General features: G+C 46.4%; 4 protein-coding genes across 5 annotated transcripts in view; 3 read left to right on the top strand and 1 right to left on the bottom strand.

Moving 5' to 3' along the window:
• The window catches only part of LOC131878565 (large ribosomal subunit protein eL21-like), a 1,771-nt gene extending 1,480 nt beyond the window's left edge, over positions 1-291 (top strand). The window contains exons 3-4 of one of the 2 annotated variants that reach the window (XM_059224574.1): positions 32-44; positions 165-291. In XM_059224574.1, coding sequence (XP_059080557.1) covers positions 32-44; positions 165-254 — 103 coding nt within the window. In that variant the 3' untranslated portion in view covers positions 255-291. The remainder of the gene's footprint in view (positions 1-31; positions 45-164) is intronic. The other variant, XM_059224573.1, reaches the window with a different exon arrangement.
• LOC131878561 (Bardet-Biedl syndrome 7 protein-like) lies at positions 292-3,564 on the bottom strand. Its single transcript, XM_059224569.1, has 10 exons — positions 3,152-3,564; positions 2,322-3,080; positions 2,156-2,240; positions 1,978-2,083; positions 1,506-1,782; positions 1,229-1,431; positions 1,005-1,169; positions 823-932; positions 528-755; positions 292-467 (listed from the first exon to the last, which is right to left on the bottom strand). Exons 1-10 carry the CDS (start codon positions 3,377-3,379, stop codon positions 334-336), a joined length of 2,295 nt encoding a protein of 764 aa, XP_059080552.1. The 5' UTR covers positions 3,380-3,564; the 3' UTR covers positions 292-333.
• A 159-nt stretch (positions 3,565-3,723) lies between these two features.
• LOC131878560 (nuclear pore complex protein Nup205-like) lies at positions 3,724-10,540 on the top strand. Its single transcript, XM_059224568.1, has 8 exons — positions 3,724-4,037; positions 4,141-4,321; positions 4,406-4,624; positions 4,697-7,928; positions 7,997-8,457; positions 8,566-9,648; positions 9,722-10,129; positions 10,206-10,540. Exons 1-8 carry the CDS (start codon positions 3,864-3,866, stop codon positions 10,433-10,435), a joined length of 5,988 nt encoding a protein of 1,995 aa, XP_059080551.1. The 5' UTR covers positions 3,724-3,863; the 3' UTR covers positions 10,436-10,540.
• A 2,016-nt stretch (positions 10,541-12,556) lies between these two features.
• On the top strand, positions 12,557-23,470 carry LOC131877378 (mucin-2-like). Its single transcript, XM_059223019.1, has 7 exons — positions 12,557-14,729; positions 16,611-16,671; positions 16,836-17,107; positions 17,194-17,395; positions 19,147-19,692; positions 20,412-20,751; positions 20,834-23,470. Exons 1-7 carry the CDS (start codon positions 14,629-14,631, stop codon positions 21,451-21,453), a joined length of 2,142 nt encoding a protein of 713 aa, XP_059079002.1. The 5' UTR covers positions 12,557-14,628; the 3' UTR covers positions 21,454-23,470.
• The last annotated feature ends 208 nt before the right edge of the window (positions 23,471-23,678 follow it).

Below are 23,678 nucleotides of genomic sequence, written 5' to 3'. Positions count from 1 at the left end.
CCTCCCAGGAAGCCAAGCAGCCCGCACCCGATTGCAAGCGTCATGTAAGTCGGTTAAAGTTTTTGCTGAGGAGTCCACCAAGCGTGAAATGAAACCCGATCTATTGTGCTAATAGATCCAATGCAGTGTGAATCCGTGTCAACTCATGATTTACCTTATTTCAGGCTAAGGAACCCATTGGTGCCCATGTGGTCAGTGCCAAGAACAACGAGCCTCAATTCTTGGCCCCCATTCCTTACGAATTCGTCGCTTAAGCTGTCAATAAAGTTGGATATACCTATCACGCACCGATCTGATCAATCGCGTTTATTTGCTCAATGGGGTGCTTCCGTCTCAGTGAGTTTTAAAGAACTCGATCAGGGCTTCCAAATTATACTTGTCGAGGATATCCAAGAGTTGTCCGACTTTGCTCTTGACATTCTGGCCTTTGAATTTGTGTTGATCAATGAACAAGTCTGTGATCATTCCTGGAAAATCATATCGGATGAGAGTGATGTTCTGCTCCTAGAATTCAAGGGCTCATTTACCATATAGCCTCTCCAGTTGGGCGGGCTGTCGCTTGAATTGATTTTCGAGCTCCTCGGCATTGTCTAGAATGTACTGAAATTCTGGAGATAAGAAATCTAGGTTCTCCTCGTGAGCCGCTAAGTCTTTCAGGGGTTGAATCATGGCCACCTGTTTGGCTAGAAGTAATTGGGATTCCAATTTGGGATGAAGAAGCCTCAAAGTGTGAGTGACAGACTCGTCATTGACATCTAGCGGAGGAACGTGACAATTGAACGTTATCAATTGAAATGAATCTGACTATCGATTAAAACCAACCGCAATCAATCATTAAGTTGATTCGTTTCTTGGTTGCCTCTCGGGTCAAGAAGTCCTTAAGGATTGAGATGGTCGAAATGTTATCGGACTTGAAAGTAGCTTCCCCCTTCCTAGAAATATCAGGATTGTTCGGTTTTAAAAATAATGTTAGAAAAACGAAGTCGTTGAATAGCTTTTGTTACGAGTAAGAAATCTGAAGAAGGGTATCCAAAAAGGTGGAGATGAAAGTGAATGTGGCCACATCGCCGGAGGGCGGCTTCTCGGGCACCTCGGGCAAGCAAAAACCCACCCAATTGTGCATTTCTGCCAACGTGAACTGCCCTTTTAAATGCAAGACATTGGCCGGCCTGAAAAGGGGAAGACTCTAATTTAAATATCCTTCTCCATTTTCATAAGGTTTCCCTACCTGTTCTTGTCAAATTTATGAGTCCTCATATGCAAAGATAAGGGTTTGATTTGGTACTGTTGCACTTGACAGCATTTGGGTTGAAGCCGGGGAGTGATGTACACTTGAAGTACTCCGTATTGACCTTCAATAGTCCGAATTTTGATCTCCAAACGCGTTGTATTGGCTTGACATCTGTACGTGGCTAGAAGGGCGTTTCCACTCTGAATGAACGAATAAAAAACATCGGTTATGACTGTCATTAACTACTCCTGGATGTTGTGCAAGACCTCGTTACCTGAGGGTCGCAAGCACTGTAACTGACGACAGCAGAGTTCTTCTCCACATCCAAAAGATCCACGGGGACATCGCTTTGAAGAAGGACATTGTCAATGGAGGTCTGCACTTCCAGGCTCAAGTTATACGAGGCATCGGCTTGACTAAGAGTGAACCGATCGTTGATGTCCAACTTGGGAATGGCCGATATACTCGAGGGTGGGTTGTCCAAAGTAGCATTGGATTGATAACGGTCTCTCTCGTAATTCACTTGCAATTGCAAAGTTTCGATCTCGGACCTAATAAGACGAATGAATCTACATTTGTTAACAATGGCGAACTGGGGAGTCACAACCTGTTCACCTGCATGGTTCACCAAGAGGAGACCACCCTGATGATCCTAGGTACAAATATTCAATCTACCCAGAGCTAGAACTCATTTATGTTACCAATCACGGTCAAGATTTGGTAAACGGGTGCTGTGTTGCTTTTACCTGAGCTTTCCCAATCGCTCTCGCGTTGAATCGGTTATTGATGCCATTTCCACTTGCAATCCAGTGTGAGCTTCCACCGATTCCGAAGTCATTCCAAAGCACCAACCTGTATCCGAGTAAATTGGTTTGAATATTTCGGTTTTTACGCTGATCTAATTTCATTGGGATCTTTATACACCTGAATATGTCGTAACCACGATTTCCTCATATCCAGCGTTTCCCACCACTCCACCTTCAATCGAATTGACGCTTTCTCCGCAATTCTGCAACAAAGAAATTCGATAATTATGGATCATGTTCTCATTGTGCACCCGCATTCCAATTCGTTCCAAAATGGTTCTCACATGGGTGTACTTCAGAGTGGGTTCGGAGTCCTCATTGATATCATCGTCATAGGTGTAGACCTCAATATTTCCATCATGTCGACCCACGATCAGATCCCTCACCCCGTCCCCCGTGATGTCGTAATTGTCCATGGACAAAATGGCTCCGTACGCGCCTTCGCGTTCAATCAGCCAATGAGTTTGAGGACCTTTCCGGTCGAATTTCATCAGTCCCAATTTCCCATCTGATGTTCCATAGAGCACTTCGTCGCCATTTTCTCCCCCATCATTATAATACAATTGCAAACACGTGGGTGGTCCGGGTAACTCGGCGCTATACAGCACGTTGGAATCGCGCAGCATTTTGATGGACCGATCCTGACAGGCTAATAATGGGCTCAAGGTCGAGACCTTTTCGCCCGGTAAGGCCAAGATGTCATTGATCTTGTCCTCGGATAAAAAATAGTTCATATCCTGGCAATCCTGATAGTGATTGTAGACGTGCTGACCCGCCACCAGCAAATCATTGCCCGTGATCGAGGCGGTCTGAATAGTTTCCGTCAAGTTCGTCTCAAAGCTTAGGAATTGTTTGCCTTTCTTCGTGAAGCCCCGAATCTCGTTCCCAGCCGAAATAAATATTTTGTCCTTGACGGTACCCAAAGCTCCACCTAACTCCAACCGACGGATCTCGGGACCAGGCAAGGTTTTGAAGGCCAAAGTGACGTCTTGTCGCTTCATACTAAATACTTGCAAGATGCCAGCATGATCAGCTACCGCCACCTGAAAGTTGAACCCATGGGTCAATTTTCCATCTACGGAATTACCAAATTTAACGATAGATAGATAGATACCCTTTGTTGGGACTTGCCTCCGGGCGAGGGCATTAGTCTCATGGTGCGAGGACTCGTAAGTCCCACTTGCATGTAATCCACTCGAGCTAAATTAAGATCCATTTTTGGGTGAATGTGCCTTGATTTGGGTTCCAACTCGATAACAATGGGACCGTGAAGGACAGGTACGCTTTCTCTTATTCCTCTCGGGGATCTCTCGCCAGTTGCCATTTGAATTGACAAAATCATGTGTGCATGTTTGATTGTTTCAACATAGCCAAATGCATTTATGCATGCATGTACATAAGATTTCACCCAACACAATCATAGAATACCATTTGACAAATCATAATCGTCATTTTTGACTTTAAAGAACCGCGTCCCCTGCGTCCCTCTCTTTAACCTTCAGCATTTACCATGAAAACCATGACCCATGTCAAAGATAAACTTTTAATCTTACCGATTCAGCCATACAATCTGCCGCCTCCTTCAAATCCCCACCCGCCCCTGGTCGCTCTCTCCGAGTCCAATCCCGCCTCATATTTTTTCTCATGACCCTCTGATTTTTCTCAAAAATCGGTTGTTGCTTGCTTGATCTTTTGGATCAGTTTGTGCCTTCCTTCCTTCCGACGTCGTCGTCGTTCCATGCCTCTCGTTTAAAAAAGCGACTCCGGTGAAAAGCGTATTGATTCGATCCAGGCATTGCAACCCATTGATTGCCTCCTTCGGGAAAATGGGGCTAGCTGGTGAGACTCATGGAAGTGCTCATGGCCTTTGGACGCCGTATAAGGCCTTAGCCTCGGTGGTGGAAGAGGCCATTCTGCGACGATCGCCCGGATTGCGCCATGATTTGGAGCGCTCTTTACGCCAACATAAACCCCATTTCACGGCTCTCCTCAAGAATCCGGTGAGTGAAATTAGAGAGAATCCGGAGAGAGAATAATCTTGACCTGTTTGTCTGTGTTCGATTCACATCAACGGTCTCTTTTCTTTTGTTTCCGGTTGGAAAGAGTCGTAATCCGGCGGATGCGGAATTGGTTCGTAAGGCTCAAAGCGAAGGGATCGCTTGGCCCCCCGGATCTAATTCTGGACGAATTGAAAGTATTCCCGCGCAAATTGTCGAGGAGGCGCTCATCCTAGCCGAGATGTTTGACTTGAACGAGATCTCGGCCTTGCAATTACTCCTGTTAGGTAATTATTGGGAATAATGCACGGATTCGGTCGACACATCACTGAGAATAATTAACAATGTACTTTGGTCTGTCTTTGGGATAGGCGAGGAGCAACTAAACCAGTATCCGGGTCTGACGCGGGGCTTGGTGGCCGTGCTTTTGTACTTTGACGGGCGGAAAGCCTTGGTCCAGTCTTTGCGTACCTTGGTCCAAGGCCGATCGGGTGTGACCTGGACCTTGGAGCTGACCAATGATATCTCGGAGTTGGTGGTAGAGTACACGGATGAACTGCTCGAAGGAGGCATCGTCGAGAACATTTTGAGTAAGTCTCTTGTTAGCGACAGGAATTCGCCGTTTAGGAGGTTTTGAATGAGTTGTATTGTGTGTGCTTTAGGTTTGTTACACTCGCTGAACTGGAGCAAGGAAAATGTCCGCCTGCAAAAGAACATGGCCTTAGGAAACGCCAATCATCGCCGACAGGTCCACGATCTGTACATGGATATCAATCAGAGTTTGGCCGATTGCATCTTCTGCTTCGCGGCCCAAGGGGGTCTGAGTCAGAATGACACCACGCGACTCATTGACTATTTGTGCAAGGTGAAAATTGGCGATGCTGAAGTGAGCGGCGTGATCGATAACACGCATCTGACCTTATTAATGGCCCTTCTCTACGCCTTGGATGTGAGTGTGCTCAACAAGACCGACGATGGTGAGACAGCCATCAAAGCCCTGCCAATTCTCAAGGACAAGAGCTTTATTCCCATTGTGCATCGAGAACTGGGTCCGAATTCCAGTCGAAAATGGTCGAACCCGGCCATTCAATCGTTGGCTCAGTTTGCTTGGTCCATGGCCGTGTCCACTTTGAGGTCGGTGCCTAATCTATCCACCGCCATCATCGACGATGATGAAGCCACTATGGATGCCGCTCTGGAGAATCGGTTGTTCCATCTCCTCCCGGAGGTGATCCTGACCAATCCATTGTTGTTGAAAGAGGAGTTCTATCATCGACGCATGCATCAATTAATCACCGACTTTATCGTATTGATGCCTCTGAAGGTGAAAGAGCTTCGTAATCGAGCGGATGACGCTGCCAGAAACTCGTTGATGCACGAGCAAGAAGGCATTCACTACAACATTCCTAAGGCAGGCCAGCATTTCGAACACATCCTACTCACCATCGCCAAAATGTACGAAAAGGACCCCATGAATCTGGGTTTGGCTTTAGAGTACTGGTGCCCCACGGATGGGGGGAACAACTCTGGTATGACGGAACGATATCCGCAACGACAAGTCTCTCTGTACAAGTTTGTTCGACTGGCCGGAGACCTGTTGATGCCCACGTTATACACACCCTACGTCAAAATGTTGGTCGGACTCTCGAATCACCCGCAATCCGCGTTGCATTGCTTCAACTTGCTCAAGTTGAATGGTATGAGTGGTGGGCAGCAGGGAGCGAACACAGTTTCTTGGGACCACTTCTTCTCTTCAATGCAGCAATACTTTTCCAATTTGAGACAAGAGCAAATGCCCACCTTTTCCGGAGCAACTTCTGATGTGGTGTACCGGTTATCTCGGCCAATGACGCGAGGTATCTCTCCCGCTGAGATCAACGGATTGATCACCGTTCTTAAGCTTGTGGGGAGTGTGAGTCGGCAATGTGAGGCCGTCCGAATTGCTATGGCAGAAAATTCGGCTTGGCAACCCTTGCTCGTTCTCATTGGTCTCCTCGGTTGTGCCGTTCCTTCCCCGCTGAAAGCTGAAATTATTCTTACATTGGCCGCATTTGCCAAGTCATCCAGTATTTCCCGAGTCGTGTGGGAAAACATTGAGAGCTCCCAAATTATCAACACTATTCCCAATGTGGCTAATAACCGGCAATGCTTGGGCACAGAATTGGAGGAGGTGGAATCTAGAAACGAGGAGTATCCCATGACCCAAGCCTTCCTTCATTTGTTGGATGTGTTGGCTCATAATGCCATACCTGAGAACCTGGGTGCGGGCACTCGAGTCCCTGGACTTGAACCCTATTTTCGGTTCGTGAGAGATGCAATCTTCCTGAAATTCAATACCCGAGCTTATAAGATTCCGGAAGAAAAATGGAAAGTGGCTTCTGGGTGCCTGAAGTTCTTCAAGGTTCTATTGGAGCACTATGAGCCGTCAATAAGCGACTTCAATTTCAAGATGACCACTCCTCAAAATCCGGAGCCAATGAGTCGTCATGCCGGATTCGAGCTCATGGTTCAATTCTTGCAGAATTCGCAAACTCTAAGAACTCTTTTGTTCATACTAGACGAAGGATGTGCTCACTTTGACATGTTCATGCCATTCAACGGAAAAGTTGAATTGGAGCAAGCGTGTCTAACCTGTCTCGAGATTCTAGAAATCACCATGGACAAACAGTTCTCATTTTTGGAATGTGCCCGGGAAGCAAATACCTCGATTCTCTTGTCCCCAGTCGATCACCTACTGCTCGGAGTGAACCCACGATCAGGAAAACCAGATCATATGCTGAATGTAGCCAAGTTTGTAACTTATTCTTGGTGGCTCCCGGCTCAAACCTACTTCGCCATAAAAGTACTTACTCACGTGTCAAGCTCAGTGACGGCTCAAGAGAGTCTTCTATCAACTCTCAATCACAATGAAGAGATGGCCAAGAATGTGATCAAGGGGTTCACTGATGTCCTAGATAATGAAGATTTCAACGCCGTAGAATCTCACGACGAAGAAACATTGCAAGAGAATGGTCGGTACATTGCTGCTTCTCGAATTGCCATTGTCGAGCTGTTATTAAACGGTTTGTCGCTCCCCGTCCGTGCATCATTGAGCCACTTCCTGTTGGGATTTGATCTCAAAAAACCCATCGCCAAGTCCACTCTTCAACCTCCAGGTATAATGGGAGCCATTCGAACTCCGTTCCATGCTATTCTGTCTTTACTCCGACCCACTTCAAGCAAATCGTTCTCTCCCAATCTGGTGACATGTCCTCACCTCTGCGAGAAGGCATTTCATTTAATTTACAAGCTCAGTACAGACAATCAAACCTTTGAACCCACTTTGAGGTATCTCAGGTCCTCGGAAGATTTCTTGAGTTGTCAATTGGCTGTCTTACCATTGCCCGAGGAGGTCGAATCGGTTCAAATTGTGAAGGGGATGGCGTGGCTTCTGAAAACCCTCGCCATTGAACTCAAATTGGTTTGCTCGTCTCGCCTCCGATCCCAAGTGACGCTGCTCATTAATTTATTATTGGACGCCAGTTCTCCGAATGCTCGAGCCACGGGGGATGATACGCAGGTGGGCGACCCCGAATCAACTTTCTCGCAACTATCCCGCACCACTGTGACCACTATGGTTTCATCCAGACCCCAAGCCTCTTCTCGACAACACCGTTTACTTCAAATTTTGAATGGCATCAACTTTGTCGAAGTTCCCATGAGCACTCCCAACTGGGAAATATTTGATGCCAGCCAAGTCCGAGATGTGATCAAGATGTGCGAGAAAACCTCATTGATCGGAGAGAGATCGATTGATGTGCCCAAGATGCATCGCATACTCACCGAAGAATTGGCCAATTTGCAAGGCGCCACAGCTTTGAGCCAAAGACAGATCATCCAAGAGGAGATCAAGAGGTAAAAAACTTCCATTGCCATTGATTGCCCTATAGCAAATATTTTGTAGCTTACGACATTTTTTTAAGGATCTTAATGTATGTGGTAGACATGAATTCAGCCCAGGAGCGGGAATCTTCAAAGAAAAATATTTTGGATGCTTGGCGCCAAGTGACGGAAGTGATGCTTTGCTCCGTTCCCGGGGACATTCTCACGTCCAGTGCCAAGCAACAGTTGTTGCTGGACGTCCTTCAGACTCTGCTGAATAAGGTCTTGGTGGATGACACCCTTCCTGAACTTGCCAATCAAGTCTCTGGAGTGGTTCTGCTTTTACTCGCCTCCCTCAGACAAACTTACTCGTCCTCGAATTCAAACACCGCTGGAGGCCAGGAGCAAACCGGAAATAGGGGCGATAACTTTGTCTCAATTCTCGATGCGACCCAAGTAAATCGGAGTGTCTCCCACCAAACTGCTTCCAAATCGTCAATGGTTTACTCGACAGCCCTTTATGTTATTTTGAAAGGACTGATTCTTTGGATCAACTCGACCAGTAAGTCGCTCACTTCCCCCTTGAGGTGGGCCAAGTCAATACTTTTACTTTGATATATATTTCGGTTATTGAGGGACGTTCTAAAATTGTTCGCCTGCTCTTTCTTAGGTGCATCCGCGCAAAAGGTGAGATCCAATTTGTATGGGGCTCTGCTCAACTACCTTCGAATTGGCAAGGCAGATGTGTCCAGCAACGAGAGCTCCGAATCCATTGCATATCAAAAATTTCGTAAGGCCAATCTCGAGATTATCCTCGACTTTGGCGAAAACTTCCTCGATATTCTTTGCCGAGATACTGTCAGTGGACACAATATCCGACGCATGTTGGCCGTGAGTGTCTTGGACGAACTCATCAAGCTGGATGGTCGTGGTACTTGGACATTCTACATGTCCAATCAGGGTTATCTCCGTCACATCATTGAATCCTTGTCTAAAGAGGATGACGAGCTTCTGTCCCTCTTGAATCCAACCCCTGGAGATCTCCGACTACTATACACCTATGAATCAAAGATGGCCATGCTCATCCGATTGGCTTCCACTGTGACGGGAGCAGAGCTTCTGCTCGAATCTGGGCTCATGCTTCGTTTAGCCGAGATGAACGTGTTCTCTGCTAGACCCGATGTGTCTCCAGCAGTGATGGAAATTGATGACAATGCTTTCTTTCCCTCACCATTCAGTCGATATCATCAGATCCTGTTCCCGGTTCTAACTCTCTGCGAGGCCCTACTCGCTAGCTTGGGCTCGGATAATCGCTCAGTCACGGCACAGATTCTCCATTTCATAACGGCCAACGATGACCTTGTGCGAACGATTCTTAAAAGCCGTGGCCTCTGGACCATTGCGCACCTTCGAGAGTTGTCGTTACTCACGGGCCTAATCTCTCAATGCGTGGCCCAAAACGAAGCCGAAGATGCGACTGATTTGAGCTTGCCCGCCTTTATCACGTTGATTCAACGGCTAATGTTGGGATTGATGCCACACTTTGATCTCACTGAACGTCTCACCTCCGTTCTTCAGAAGAACTTCCACGGGAAACAGTTGGACGAAGCCACCAAACTTGTGCTCGAAATTTGTTCGCACATTTTTGGCTTTGCCAAGAACCTCGTGTCCAAAAGTTTAAGTCAATCTAAGTACTGCCGGATTCTCTTCACACCTTCACTTTTGGAAGCCAATGATTCCCGCCAATTTGAAGGTAATTCAGCTGGGATGTCGTTAGTGAGTTTCTATTTGATTAGTTATCCAAACCTTTGTTGTTGTTGTTTCAGAACAAACGCAACTAAATATTCCGACACGCCCTCCTAGTTTGGGACAGGTGGTCCTTATGGTCAAGCATTTGTCCACTCACTTGCATGATGCAAGTAGCGTTGTTGAGGATCTTCGCTTGAAATCGAACACGATTGCACATCTCTCCAATGAAGAGTTGGATAGGTTCGTCTCCTCGGATTCGAGCTCAACCAACAAGGTGATGTCTACCAATGAGCGACGGTTATTGGTCTCGTCCATCATCAGCTCTTCCATCACGGAGAAGGAACATCAAATCAAATTGGCTCAAGAATCGATTGAAAAAGCCTCGTTGCTGATTTGGGCACATTTAGAGCATTTCATCTTCTATGCTAACGCTGATTCGGATTCCACGCTCACTCCATATCAAAAAGCGTACCGTGTTCAAATTGGTAAGGCACACACTTAGTCTTGAATGGCGACTAGTTCAATGAACGATTCTCGATTGTGTCAAAATCTCATTTTCAGATGATTTCCATCCACCCGGAGACAAGGACAATGAGCTTTCAACTCAGTTCAGCATATCGAGAAACTCGCTCCAAAAGTTGAAAGACGAGATCCGAGTGTGCTTCAATGACTCCTTTTTCTACCAAATTGAAGATGTGAATAGAATCATCGGCAAATCCAGTCCTGACGTGGCCAGCTTTCTGGAGATCATGATTCGACGATTGAAGCGCCTCGCCTCTCTCCACACTTGAGTGTATAAATTTGATTTGGTATACGGTACTCAGTAATTGCCGTTCATTTTTTCGACATTTGCATTATTCTGGCAGCCTCGTTTCAAATAAAAGTCCTTGACTCGGCTCGAGTAATCATGTATTAAAAAGCTAATTTCCAACTTGATTGAACAAGGTTTTGTATTGGAGGATAACCGTACTTTTGATTCTTCTCCAAGACTCGTCTGAGAGAGCCCTCGTTTCCGACCAATGTTGGCCTTAAATGTAGGTTTGGTTCGCCCAGTGCCTTTGTGTGTTGCCTTTGTGTGTATTATGCCTACACACAAACTAGAATTTACAACCTTTGAGGTCGTGGATGGTGATGTGGTGGACAAGGGAAAGAGAAGAAGAGTTCTAAAAGGGGCCTCAATACAAGATCATCAGGAAAGCCGAATTCCAACTTTTCAATGCAATGCCAATGAGGAAGAGCACAGATTTTGCTTGATGGCCGATGGCAGCTTTGAATGATTAGTTGTCTACCACTAACCTCTTAGTTTAGTATTACCCGAAAGCAGGTCAGGTTACACCCCCTTTCCGCAGCACCACCGCTAGTCCGCCACCCCTATTTTTAAGTGCCTTTCCTTTTCATTCATGAACGAGTCGTGCTTGCACCCAAAAATAATTGCAAGAGTAGTTTCATCTAGTACTCAGCCTGCAACGATATTGTGCACGCTAGCTCGCACCAAGTTTTATTGAGGACTCCTTGTCTGTCTGACAACATGGGAAATTCATGTGTACATTGTTTATGACACTTCCCCTTTCCTTTGACCGAGTTACCTCGCCCTCTCGCCCTTATGAGCCCAACTGACTGACTTGATGGGTCCGAGCTAGCGCAAGGCCATCGACGGAATCCTAGAGTATGGTAGGTGCATGCGTGATTGGGTGTTGTTTCCCCAAGGTTGTTTGAGTGGCGTGGCCTTGCGCTCTCATCTCCCTTCCTGCCTTCTTGGATACGTACTCGTACCCTCAAGCTTGCCTGCTGAACCGCTCAGTAGTGGCAATATTTCCCTCAATGAAACGAGTGCACCACTACTTCCCTCCCCCCTTGTCTTGGGCCTCGGAGCTTTCATCTCATTGATAAATTTGGATGCAGCCAACGAGTAGTCCCCTTCCCCATGACTTTCCCCCAGAGTTCCCCGGTATCGGCGAGCCTGCAGAATGTTTGCAGAGCCACTGAATAAGCCCAACGAACACCACTAGGTCTTCTAATCGGAGTGCATGCGCGCGTCATGGGGACGTGCCAGTTTCAGGCAGTGGTCCACATTTCCAGGCGCTGGCTCCAGATCGTGGAATAACAATTCCAACATGAATGGAAACTATTGGGAACGAGCCGCTCGACTCCTTTTATGTGTGTACAATAATAGCATGGCTTTATTGAGTAACTTTGTTGGAATGTGAGCACATTTTATGTAAAGTATTTACATGGTCGTTTCTCACAAAAAGCGGGCAACTGCTATGATTAAGCTTTAAATTTATGTATTGTGCTCCGTTTAAAGTAAAAGCAGGGTGCAATGAACCTTTTGGATAAATTTTTGATAATATCTTCAAATTATAACTTATGTGGGGTTCGACAACTATTTTTTGACGACCATTTGCATTCGATCGATCTTCAACGTAGACGTTTGAAATGAAGAGTTATAAGAGATCGTCTGGAATTTACCCTCGAGGGTAAAGGAAATACTTCATTGGTCTTTAGTTATAACTTATAACCATGGTATTCTATTGAGTTACAAACTATGGGTTGTCATCTTGACCTTATGACCTCCCTAACTATTTCAAGTCTTTATCAATGAATCTGAGTGAGGTACCATAAATGGGTCGAATCCAGTGTCTCCGTATAAAGTGGCTAAAGTTTATCCCTCACTCACTTCCCACTACAACCTTAGCTGCCTATGACTTTCTATGTGAAGCCCAGTTGCATGAATCGGATCATTTTGGGTGAGATGAACACAGACAAAACCTAGCACGTGGCCATCTTTTTGAATGATCTTGCCCTATTTAACCCATTGCGCATACATTTCTCATCCAACTCATCATTCTCTTCAAATCATGATATTGAAATAACACAACTTGGTCCCCGCTTCATGTACAATTCTATATTGTGCGCCATTCAGTTCTGACCACATTCGTGTCCCTCTTCGGGACACTTCTCACTTGATAAAGGCGGAAGTGTGATCTGAGCGTCAGTCGAGCTACTAATCCAAAGAACGGGACCCACTGAGCGGAGAGGGTGCTCGAGCAAGACGGAGAGTGAGAGTTCTTCTCGGCTGTGTATTCCGCCTCTCTGTGGGTGCAACTCCCTGCCCACTGCCCACTGCCCACTGCCCAACACCCTAAACTTCCAACTCTCGATCGAGTGACTGGAGCCCTGTTCCACGTCCGCCAGCACACTCCACTGGATCCATACATGTGCCCGTAGCACGTCCTCCTCCTCCCACCCTCCTTCCCACCCTTCCTCTAATTGTTTCGTCTGTTCGTCGTTGAGGTTGGTGTGGGCGAGGCCCAGGCGAGTGTTCCCCCGTGCGAGGATGATGACGATGATGATGACCCGATTGTGCTCGTTGCTTTAGCCTTGACAAGGAACCGCTGGAAACGGTCTTTGCTCGAATCCTCGCTTTCATCTCTCGCCTCAAGGTCGTCGTCGTTGTCGCCGTCGTAGTGGGTTGTTTCTTGTTCTTTGTGGTCTTCGTTGTCGTCGTCTTCCTCGTCGTCGTCCTCGTCGTCGTCCTCGCTCTGGTTGTGTGTGGGGAAGAAGGGTGAGGCCAATTTGGTCGACGTGGAGGAAGAGCCCGAGCTTTACATGCCTTTGGCCTGGCCATTGATGAGGAGCTCCTTCAGCTACAGAACCTCCTCCTGAGCCCAAGACTGATCCAAGTGGATTGGCGGCCTTCGCCTTGCGGCCAAGGGGAGGGAGGATAACATAGTCTCCGGTCGGTGGTGTGCAGGAAAGAGAGGAAGGGGAGGGAGAAGAAGAAAGCGAGGCCACCGTCGACTTTCGATCAAGTTGGGCCATGGACGGCAGGAGCGGCGGCCACTGATCCTTGGTGCCCTCGTCCACGACGACAGTTGTCTTGATTGGCCTCGCTCGAGCTACAAGCCGTCCTCGTCCGTTGCATCAATTTGAAGGCCTTGTGGAATTGGCTCAAGTAGTAGTGGTAGTAGCATTACTCAGCAGCGATCGGAGAAGTAGAACCCCACCAGCCTCTCCAATTTTTGAGATTCGTCTTCTTTTTCCTCTTGTTCATCCTCATCTCCCCCCAGACGAACACCACCAACACCAACACGGCACCACCAGTTCGCTCGTTCGCTCGTTCCTTCGTTCGCTCGCTCGTTCGCTCGTCTACATGCTCACTAGTGCCGAGGCGAAATAGAGGGACGAGAACAAGAGGGACTTGGGATCATCATTTTCATCATCCTCATCCTCGCTGATCGAGGCCAAAGAACGACGAGTAGAATTAGGACGGGGGAATCAATTTTGAGTCTGGGAAGACCAAACTAAGGAAGGAACGTGTTGGTGGATCAAACCATGCTCGGGGTGCCCCAAAGCTAACGAGCCATGGCAGCCGTCCGGTGGTGTGGCATACCATTGCAAAGCAACACCACGGTTCATTCGGGGTGAAGTCCTCCCACCCTCAGGGCATAACGAGCTCTATCCCGTGTGCCTGTGTGTTTTCATGTGTGTGCGTGTGTATTTGTGGGTTCGAAAGACGGCCGTCCAGCATTCATCCAACTTTCGGGTTGGTCATCTTGACGCGTTCATAACAACTCTGAAGCCAATATGCATTGCTTCCTTTGAGTGAGGTCAACTTGTGCCAGGCCTTTGGCTTTGGTCCCAAAGGCGGTCATTTTCCTCCGATTCTACCTCCTCCGTCACAACGGGCACCTCCCAGCGCCGCAATTCCACCACCCACCCACCACAACCAAGGGCACCCGTGGGTCCGGAGGGGCGTGGTGTTGCGGGCTCCCCCAATCGGGTCCGCCGGCGAGGGTCGGTCGGATTCTTTGGCCGTTTGCCCTCACTGGTGGTCGCCGTGGAAGGCTCGTCGACCCCGAGAGCATTCAATCGATCTTCGTCGTTGAATAGTTCCCTGTCCTCTTGGTTGTTATCCCCATACCAGGAACCGACTTGTCGTGGCCAATGCCCGGTATACGGCGAAGGCGGAGCCGTTGGAAGTATGTCTAGTTGGGGGGAGCGGATGGCTTCTGTGGTATCAGCATGTGGGCCGAGGCTCTCGGCCACCCACCCGGGAATCCCCTATCATCGCCGACTAGAAAAGTAAGATTCATGTCTTGTATACCATAGTTCGATATGTTTTTTGACTTCAGGTGGTCAGGCATAGTAAATTTGGCGAAAAACGACTCGATCCCGTATTTCTCTAGATCTGTTGATGAACAAATTGTCGGACGTGGGAGAGTAAGGCAATTGACTCGTCTAATCATCGAAAATCTTCTTCACTTCCTTTGTAGCAGTAGGAGGCTTCTATATCATATCAGCATTAGAGCATTAATAGATGATACCAATGCCTACTAAGCAGGTCTCAATTTTCAAGTGATGTGCTTATTGATAGACGAGCAAGCGTCGGGCCTTGTTAAATCTAGTAACTTCAATGAAGATGATCGTGGACCCTTGATGAAGTTGGAATGGAGTCATTGTATTTTTCAATTGTCACCAATTCCAGTCTGGAGTGACGGATAAAGGAACTCAGATTTTGTATAAAATTGCCCTAGATTCAATGATGTTGTTAACCGTGTACAAAAGGAGAAAGCCTCTTTCTTGTCTGCTCGAAAGATTCATCAGGGCTTTTGGAACCAAGGGAACCGTTACGTTAGCTTGTTCTTTAGTAGAATCTCCCTTAGCTTCACTTCATGATCACCTCGTAGCCACTTCATTGACTTCATCCAGTGAATGCAGTATGTTTGGCATGCTCTCAAGAGCTTCTTCGTGTTCAACATATGGCCAAAGACAAGATTCTTTCATTCATCGTGTTCTCTGCCAAGAGTCACCGACCAATTTTTAGCCAGTCATGGACCATGGGATTCTGCACTTTCTTTACTTCTTGATGATTTAAAAGATCACCTGTCGACCCAAATGTACTCCTTCATGAATGCCTCCAAACATTGCATATTTTTAACTAGTACACTTAAATCAATGCCTTGCGCATGGTTGTAGGGTATCATATCCATTCGTAAACGTCCTGATCAGTGCGAGAGCGACCTCACTTGACGCTCGCATAAGAGACTTGAACAAAGCGTGTTGTTGCAGGGATCCCATGAATTAACATCTACCTGTGCGCGTGTGCTTCCGACAGCCCACCATGTTGTTGGGGATCCCTTCCTCCCAGGGAAAGGTCCATGGGCACATACATGCATGTCAGGCAGTACGATGCGATACTGTACTGTTGATGGAGGTACGAGCGATGATAAGTGTAACTAGTAGGAGTGGTGGTGGTGGTGGTAGTCCATCTGACGAACTCTACTATCATGTACTGTAGAAGGGCCACAACATCAACAACGCCATGATCAGTGCCGCGCTTCTCCACCACTGCATGGGTTGTGCGATCAGAGAACGATTGGAGGGTGGACTCGAGGAAGGGCGGGAGTGTGTGAATGTACGTGTGCGTGTCTGCATGAGTGAGAGAGAATAGGCGCAAAATCAAGCTTGAGTGATTAAAGTTCACAAGCTCCCACTCCCACCAAAGACACACAAGCTTATTTGACAAATTTTTACTATTGATAACAAGTCAAGTGCTGGGAGAAGTCTGGTTCAGTGCGATTTTCTCCTTGTCTGTGTCCATTCTTATCCGACTAATTCCACGGCCACCTACGCTTTCAATGTGAAATTGTGTGCTGTTTGAGGTGGTGGGACACGGGAGTTCTCACTTCGTTGTTGTGCAATAAGAGGCTAAATACTAAGCGCAACGCGATTATTGTTGTTGCCTTCTTCTGGGCTATGTGCATTTTTCACCGAACACTGCAATTCTCTGGGCAAAAGCGAAGAAATTAAATGAAACACTTCGGATCAATGAGTTATGCAGTGTTGTGCTGATAGCGAACTTGTTCTGCCAGTTATTTTGATGTCAAAAATCATGACCAAGCCCCCTCCCCTGATGTGGGATTGTTGTGGGTTTGAAACTCATCGCGACTATCAACTTTGCAGGGTCAAATTTGGTGTGCCATTGGAACAAGTATGTAAGAAGGACATTCCTGGACCCTTACTGGTAAGTAGATCACGATTTTCTACAGTCGAAGTGTCTCGAAATGTCACAGGCGACCACTTCAAGTAGTTGTTTGTCCCTTTAATGATCTCGATGACAGACGTTTGTGTATTTGAACGCAATGTGAACTGGTTGTTTGAGCATCATGTGGATTGCTTCTGTTAAAGGTCATGCTCCTCAAATTGAACAAGGAGGGACCGTGCAAAAAGGATGTCTTCCGAGCTCCCGGACATCAAGGCAGCATGAGGAAACTCATTCATTTCCTGCAACAAGGCAGGCTCGTTAACATCCACAGTTTCTCGGTGAATACAATTGCCTCTGTTCTCAAGAAGTTCCTTCGGAAGATCCCTGGCGGAATCTTCGGCCCCGAAAATGAGGCTGAGCTGTTCAGTATCGTCAAATTGGAGAGTAAAGAGGAGAAATTAGCCCAAGTGCAAAGGTAAATAAAAGAGACCCTCTCATGATCCTGAGTTTCACTCGAACGTGACAATTAGATGTGTATTTCTTTGTCTCATTGTACTCCAGGGTGTTTCTCTCGCTCCCCATCTACTCTCAACATCTCCTAGTTCTTTTATTTGGAACATTTCGCGTGATTCATAGTAATTCCGAGCAAGCCCAAACCGGGATGACAGCCGAGGCTTTGGGAGTGTCTGTGGCACCCTCGTTTTTCCAAACCTGCGTCCTAACCGGCAAACACGCTAAGATGGAAGATGTCGAAAGATTCAAGGTAAGCAGATATGAACAGCCACCCAGACCATTGAGCCTCTGCTATTTGAAAGCCACCATTGTTCGTTTGTGAGCCTGGACAGAGAAACCTGGGGTTTTGCATGACTCATGGAACAAGCCATTTTCCCCACTCAAAATGTACTTCTTCAGAGTGAACCCTTCAATGACAGAATTGACGCACAATCGCTCGGAGCCATGAAAAGAGGATGAGCTTTGACGGTTCTCTCCTGAAAATGAGAAAAAAGACAAGGCATATGTATCCATTGACTTTGGGAGATGATAACTAATCCCTCTTTGACACTAATTGCTAACTAAAAAGTTCTGACTTTGGATTGTGTTGTGAGGGATGTCTTACGAGAGGACTTTTGAAGAGTGTGTTTGCGAAATGTAATGTTTGTTGTCCACCGACCAATGCATATTGTCCAGTATTTTTGCTCTCTTCTAGATGGCAAACCTGTTGAACGAGTCGGGAATTTTTACGTACTTGAAGTAAAAATGGGAATTTCATACAAACCTTGCCAGGTTTTTTCCGAGTGCGAAGAGGCTTCTTGTTTGCATTAGAGCCCTCAAATATTTGAACAAAGTGCTTCCCTTTAAAAACTGCTTTCCTTACTACGAAATAATCTTGATTCATTTTTGAATCTCATATGACTGCACTCTAATGGGGTTTATTGCTTCATTGATTATAATGGGAGGCTTAACGTTCCTAAATGTCAATTTATTGATTCAGAACTCATTTGAATACCCTAGATCTTGTCTGCTCATGGATGAATGTAATTGCACTCTTAGAATAGGTACGACATTGCTTCTTTGCACCTTCTCTCAATTGAGGCTGAAAACAAAAAAAAACAACCTCAAGCACTGAATATATGTATTTTTCTTGTATAAAGAAAGTCATCGTATCCCATAGCCCTTTTGCCCATTAAGTTATTCTTGAGACCCATGAGAATTGTTAACATTCTCTTAAAACTACTACAATACGTACAGTCTAATAACCCTAGGTTCTTTGCTACATTATCTTCAATCTCTTGTTATCAGGAATGCCTTGAAGAATGTTTAGAGAAATTGTCGGTAAGTGACTTGTTGTAAAAAAAAGCAGGAGCAAACCATGTACTCGTTACTTTTTGCACGATGATTCTAATACGACCTAAAAACAACACGCATCTAATGACAAAATCCTTCCCACTACTTGTTTATCCCTCATGACTTGTCCCGTCCTTGAGTTAATCCTGACATGTTTTACTCGTTAGTCTCGTAAATTGTCGGTTTTTGTTGTAAAGGTGGAACTATGGTCGTGTATTAAACACGATCAAAGCTGCCGGACTCTGTGTGTCCTGCTCGAACTGGCTATTAATTCGAAACAAGTTATTTGAATCGAAATCCAATCATCTTATCCTAGATAACATACACCAAAAACAATCCTTCACTTGTGTTTTGTATTTGATATCCACGACCCAGACACGGTAAGTTGTAACCACGCATGATAACCAGATGTGCGTCCTCAACTGGCCAATCGAATTAGTCAGTAGATCGAGAAGGCGAAGGAGAAAGAAGTAACACATAGTATGTTACATATGTACACACTTGAAATCACACTCAAAGAATACTCCCACATAACTCGAAATTAAACCAAATGAGCTCGTGATTAAATCATGGCCTCACCGTCACGTTCAGTTAAAACTGACGCCTCCTCTCCCCTTACCAACGGCACCTCGTCTAATCAGATATATTTTTCTCTATTTTTCGATCCAGCTGGCCACCAAAGTCACCACGTTCTTCATCGAGCATTTCGGCGTCCGTGATTTATACGGACGCGAAAACTATGAATACTACGCCAAATTGACTGGTCGCATTCTACGGGTCGAAGACGAGCTCATCTTCTTCACTTACCCATCCATAGCATTTGGCCCGGGGACCCGTGACGATATGGATGCCAGTTTAGATTGCATAGGCGCGAGTGATGACATCCGCCATCAGCCCGCGGCTTTAGAAAAGACGGGCTCGCTCGAAATCATTCCCGAGAATTGCACTCTCGACCCGCAGGGACGACTCTCGATCTCACTTGATGACCAAAACGTGTCATCGCCCTCGTCCTGTGGGTCCCCCTCGGTTTTGGGAGGGATTCCCGAGGCCAGTTCGTCTTCAGGATTTCGGAGTCACACCCTCGGCCGTCCGAGTCTTCGCTACAATCAAACGCCCACATCTGCCTTACAACAATCCCAACAAAGTGAAACGCTTCCAAGACGACCCGGTCGGGGGTTGGATAGCAGGTCCCATATTACCCAGTGCCTACCACAGGTGAGCCTACGAGCTATTAGACACTCCTCCCTCATGCGTTACGGTGGGCCTTCAAATCTGGTGTCACGATCGGGTGACACCCGAAATCGACACTCAAGTCGGTTGTGATCAAATTTAGGCTTTCCTTATAATCAACTATCCATGCATCCATCCATCCTCGTGACACATAAGCCCTAATCTCCAACAAGAGTCGACCCTTTCACCTTCCCTGTCCTCTTAACCACCGTGGCCCCTGATTTCTTCCTCTCCCTTGCCTGCCTATTCTCTTGGTTTATTCTGGTCATTTTGCGATTGCACGGAGTGATGATTTTGTTGAGTTGGATTTTGTGTTCTCCTACCTAACCTCTGGGCTGGATCCCAAACTCGGCCTTCGGCGCATTTCGGATCGGACAGTGTTATAATGCATGAAAACGGGACAAAGTGAATTGGACATGGGCAATCGACAAGTTGATCATTGCTCTGCCACTCAGTAAGCGAAGTTAAGATCACGTTGTAACATACATGTCGTACGCTCTTCTTTGTTGAAGACTAGAATATCTATTGCTTATTTGTCGAAACTCTTGTGTGTCCAGCTTTTAATGAGCTACTACCATTGCTACTACTACTACTACTTGTCCAGCTCATGTCACTTCCATTAACCACATAACTCTCTGTGTGCCATCTTTAAAATTTTGGAGCTCTGACCGTTTGACTATGATTATCCTCGCTCTATTTTTCAGGTCCACGAAATCCAGACTGAGCGGATGAAACATCGTTCGGAATGGTTTCTATCCGATGCGAGTGGTCTAGTAACAGTCAAATGCGGGCTCCGTTCCCACCCTCTTGGGTCAAGTCGACCCTCCACTCTTCTGCCCGTTGTCTCCACAAGTGCCAGAGCAGCAGCTGGTCGCGAGCTCACTTCCAAAGAATCTGCCACGCCCCTTCCCCCTATTGACTCATCCTTGATTTTGGCCCATTCCCCTGCCCCATCTTCGAATGCGCCGAGTGGTATCTGTGATACTTCCAAGCTCTTGTCCTCCATTACGCCCATAGTTCCACACTCATCCCAAGTTTCCAAAGGTAAAATATTTATGTTACTCCGCATAATGTGGACCATATACCTAGTTATTATGGGGATGGCTCTAATGTGATATCTTTTTAGTTCTCACTGCTGCCCCCACGACCAGCTCCCCGTCTGTGTCACTCAATATTCAAGGCATTCTCGCCACACCCTCGAGTGCTCCTCCCATCCAATCCACGCCACTCTCTCAAGCCACTGTTGGTTTACGAAGGGGTCTCTCTGATAAGGATAAGGAACGTCGGCTCGTTCGACGGTCGTCTTCAAAAAAGAAAGACAAAGAAAACGGGGGTAGTGCGGTTGGCGGGGGAGCATGTGCCACATCTATATCCGGAAGTAGCGGGAACATTGGAACGCCGGAAAAGCAAGTGGGTTCGTCTTTAGCCCTGCATTCGTCCTCGGAGAGTAGTGGGACACCGTCCTCAACCACGGGATCTGGTCACCATATCGTGATCGGCTATGAAAGTAGTGTGAGCGGTCGACCTCCTTTAAAACGCACGGGCTCTGTGGACGGTCAGGCAGGATCCTCGAGTCCATCACTTGGTGCTCATCACCACCATGCCATGCTTTGTCGTACGGGATCGCAAGACACGCCTCACCAAGCACCCCCTTCCACTCCCCCCTCATCCGTTGCTGCCACTCAACCATTACGATCCACGACGGGATCCGAGTCTCCACTGACCCGATCTTTACCCAGGATATGACAGCCAAGAGATCAAAGTCCTGGAAACCGTGTTCCTTTCCCTTGTCCTCCTTGGCCTTCCTCCATCTCCTCCTTTCCCACATGTTCCGCCTCCTCAGCTCCTCCTCCCAACCAACACGTCTTGAGAAATCTACACTTGTCTTCAATCGAAATGATCGTAAACCAAAGCGCTTGACCTTTATATGCCTTCAAGATACAAGTATTGTACTACATCAACTACTACAGCAACCGCAACCACAACAACCACAGCAACCAACTACAACATCTACTATTATTATTATTACTACTGCTATCACGATTACTTCTAAAACAGCAACAGCAACCACCTCTACAACCACAGGCAGTTGCTGATCCTGGATACTTCTCCCACAATTGTTAATCACTGACCCAACATCTTTTCATACTCTATCAAGCCCACCATAGACGATCTTGGACAGTACGTAAATTACCACAAAATCCCAACAATAGCAATCCAGAATCGGCATTGACATCTTTCCTCCTCACCCCTCCTCTTCCTCTTTCTTTTTCTTGGTTCGCCTGGACCTCATCCGAGTCATCGCTTTGTTTTACTCACCGCGAGTGTTCTATTACGATTAGAGTGTGTATCTTCAATTCGCCAAACGCACCCATGCCTGGCATCTAAAAATGTGTTTCCTCCACCCTCCTCAACCGAACAGCATTCTTGGTATCTCTTTTTCTTAAGGCAAAATCGATCTCCCGGAAACGAGGTACCTCTTTCCATTTTGTGTACAAAAATTGGCCGTTTTCGTATAGGAAGTAAAATATTCGCCCCCGTCCATATTGTGACGCTCCGAACTGTAACCGAGGGAGGTTCTCGTTTGTGCATTTGCATCCTTTGTAACCCTCGTTGTGTTCGACCCCCCACCCCGCCTCCCCCAACTCTCTCCCACATGGCATCCATATTCAACTACTCACTAGTCCCTGCCTCTCGCCCCTCAAAACGCCCCCTTTCTCGTTCTTTTGATGTATCCTCCCTCATCTCCAAGTACAAATTGAAAGCCAACTCCGTAAAGCCGTAATTCTTCAGTGGCTTTCGTCGTGGTCGCCGTCGTTGTTCCCCCGGTTCCTCCTCCTCCTCCTCCTTCTCCTTATTCTCCTCGTCTTAACAATTTTATATACTGAATATCCGGGACTTTCCAGATCTAGTCCAAGGAAACAATCGATTCAGGCAAAGTCATTTGCTATACCAAAGCAGACCTTCAATGAAATATCTAGACACGTTTTATGTTATTTTCATAATGATCATCCTTATTTCTACGATTCTTAATACGACTGCAAAATCAATCCTCGTTATTACACATCCCTTAAGTTTCATTCCCACCCTGCTCGCTTGTTTGATCAATCGCGTTTCATGTACTACGTAAAAAAAACGATTCAATGAAATCCAACTCAGTCGGTTTCTATTTATTCTAGAAGTGAAAGTTCCAATTGTCTTCCCCCACTCCCAACCACCCCCATCCTCAACCCCAGCCCTTAAATCTATCTACCCACCCACAATTTTGCCATTTGTCTAAATCTCTCGAACTTGATCTTCACGTTTTACTTCAACGTCATCATTTCTCACCCTATTATTATTATCATGATAGTCATCATTCTTATTATCCTCGCACTGATTGCTACCACTGTCGCCATGGTTTTCCTTCAAAATCACCTTTGTACAGACTTTCGAACAAGTTTTTTGAACCAAGCATTTGTAAGAAATTCCAATCATTCCAAATTAGTGCATAAGTGAACAAGGAAGGACAAGAATCGCCTCTCAGCCAAGCCAACAACCAAATAATCGCCATGGACTATGTCCATGTTTGCACACACACATACACACTCAGACTGACAGACGCCAACCAACCAACCAATCTATCAATCAATTGATTGTCTTGAAATGGGTGGTGAACTTGATGTGTTCGTCGTTGAATCAAATTCCCGAGTTTTTTCATACCTTTGCTAAATTATTGAACACAATTATTAAAATAAAAATAAACATTCTTATGTGAAACTCATTTATTTGCTTTGTACTAGTCGAACCTCACGTTCAAGAGTAGCGACAAACCAACTTCCCTTAAGGACACAAAAATAGAACCTAGTCCCCCAAAACATACTTATAACCTATGTATAATCTATAACATTATGAAAAAGTGTTGAAACGATATGTAAACGCACTTACTACGTACATGTCATAAAACAAGTAAGATTGGCCACGTGGAATTC

This window comes from Tigriopus californicus, chromosome 3 (assembly GCF_007210705.1).
Source record: "Tigriopus californicus strain San Diego chromosome 3, Tcal_SD_v2.1, whole genome shotgun sequence".
NCBI lineage: Eukaryota > Metazoa > Arthropoda > Copepoda > Harpacticoida > Harpacticidae > Tigriopus > Tigriopus californicus.
The sequence above is the reverse complement of the archived record's forward strand: the minus strand, read 5'-3'. Positions and strand labels throughout refer to the sequence as shown.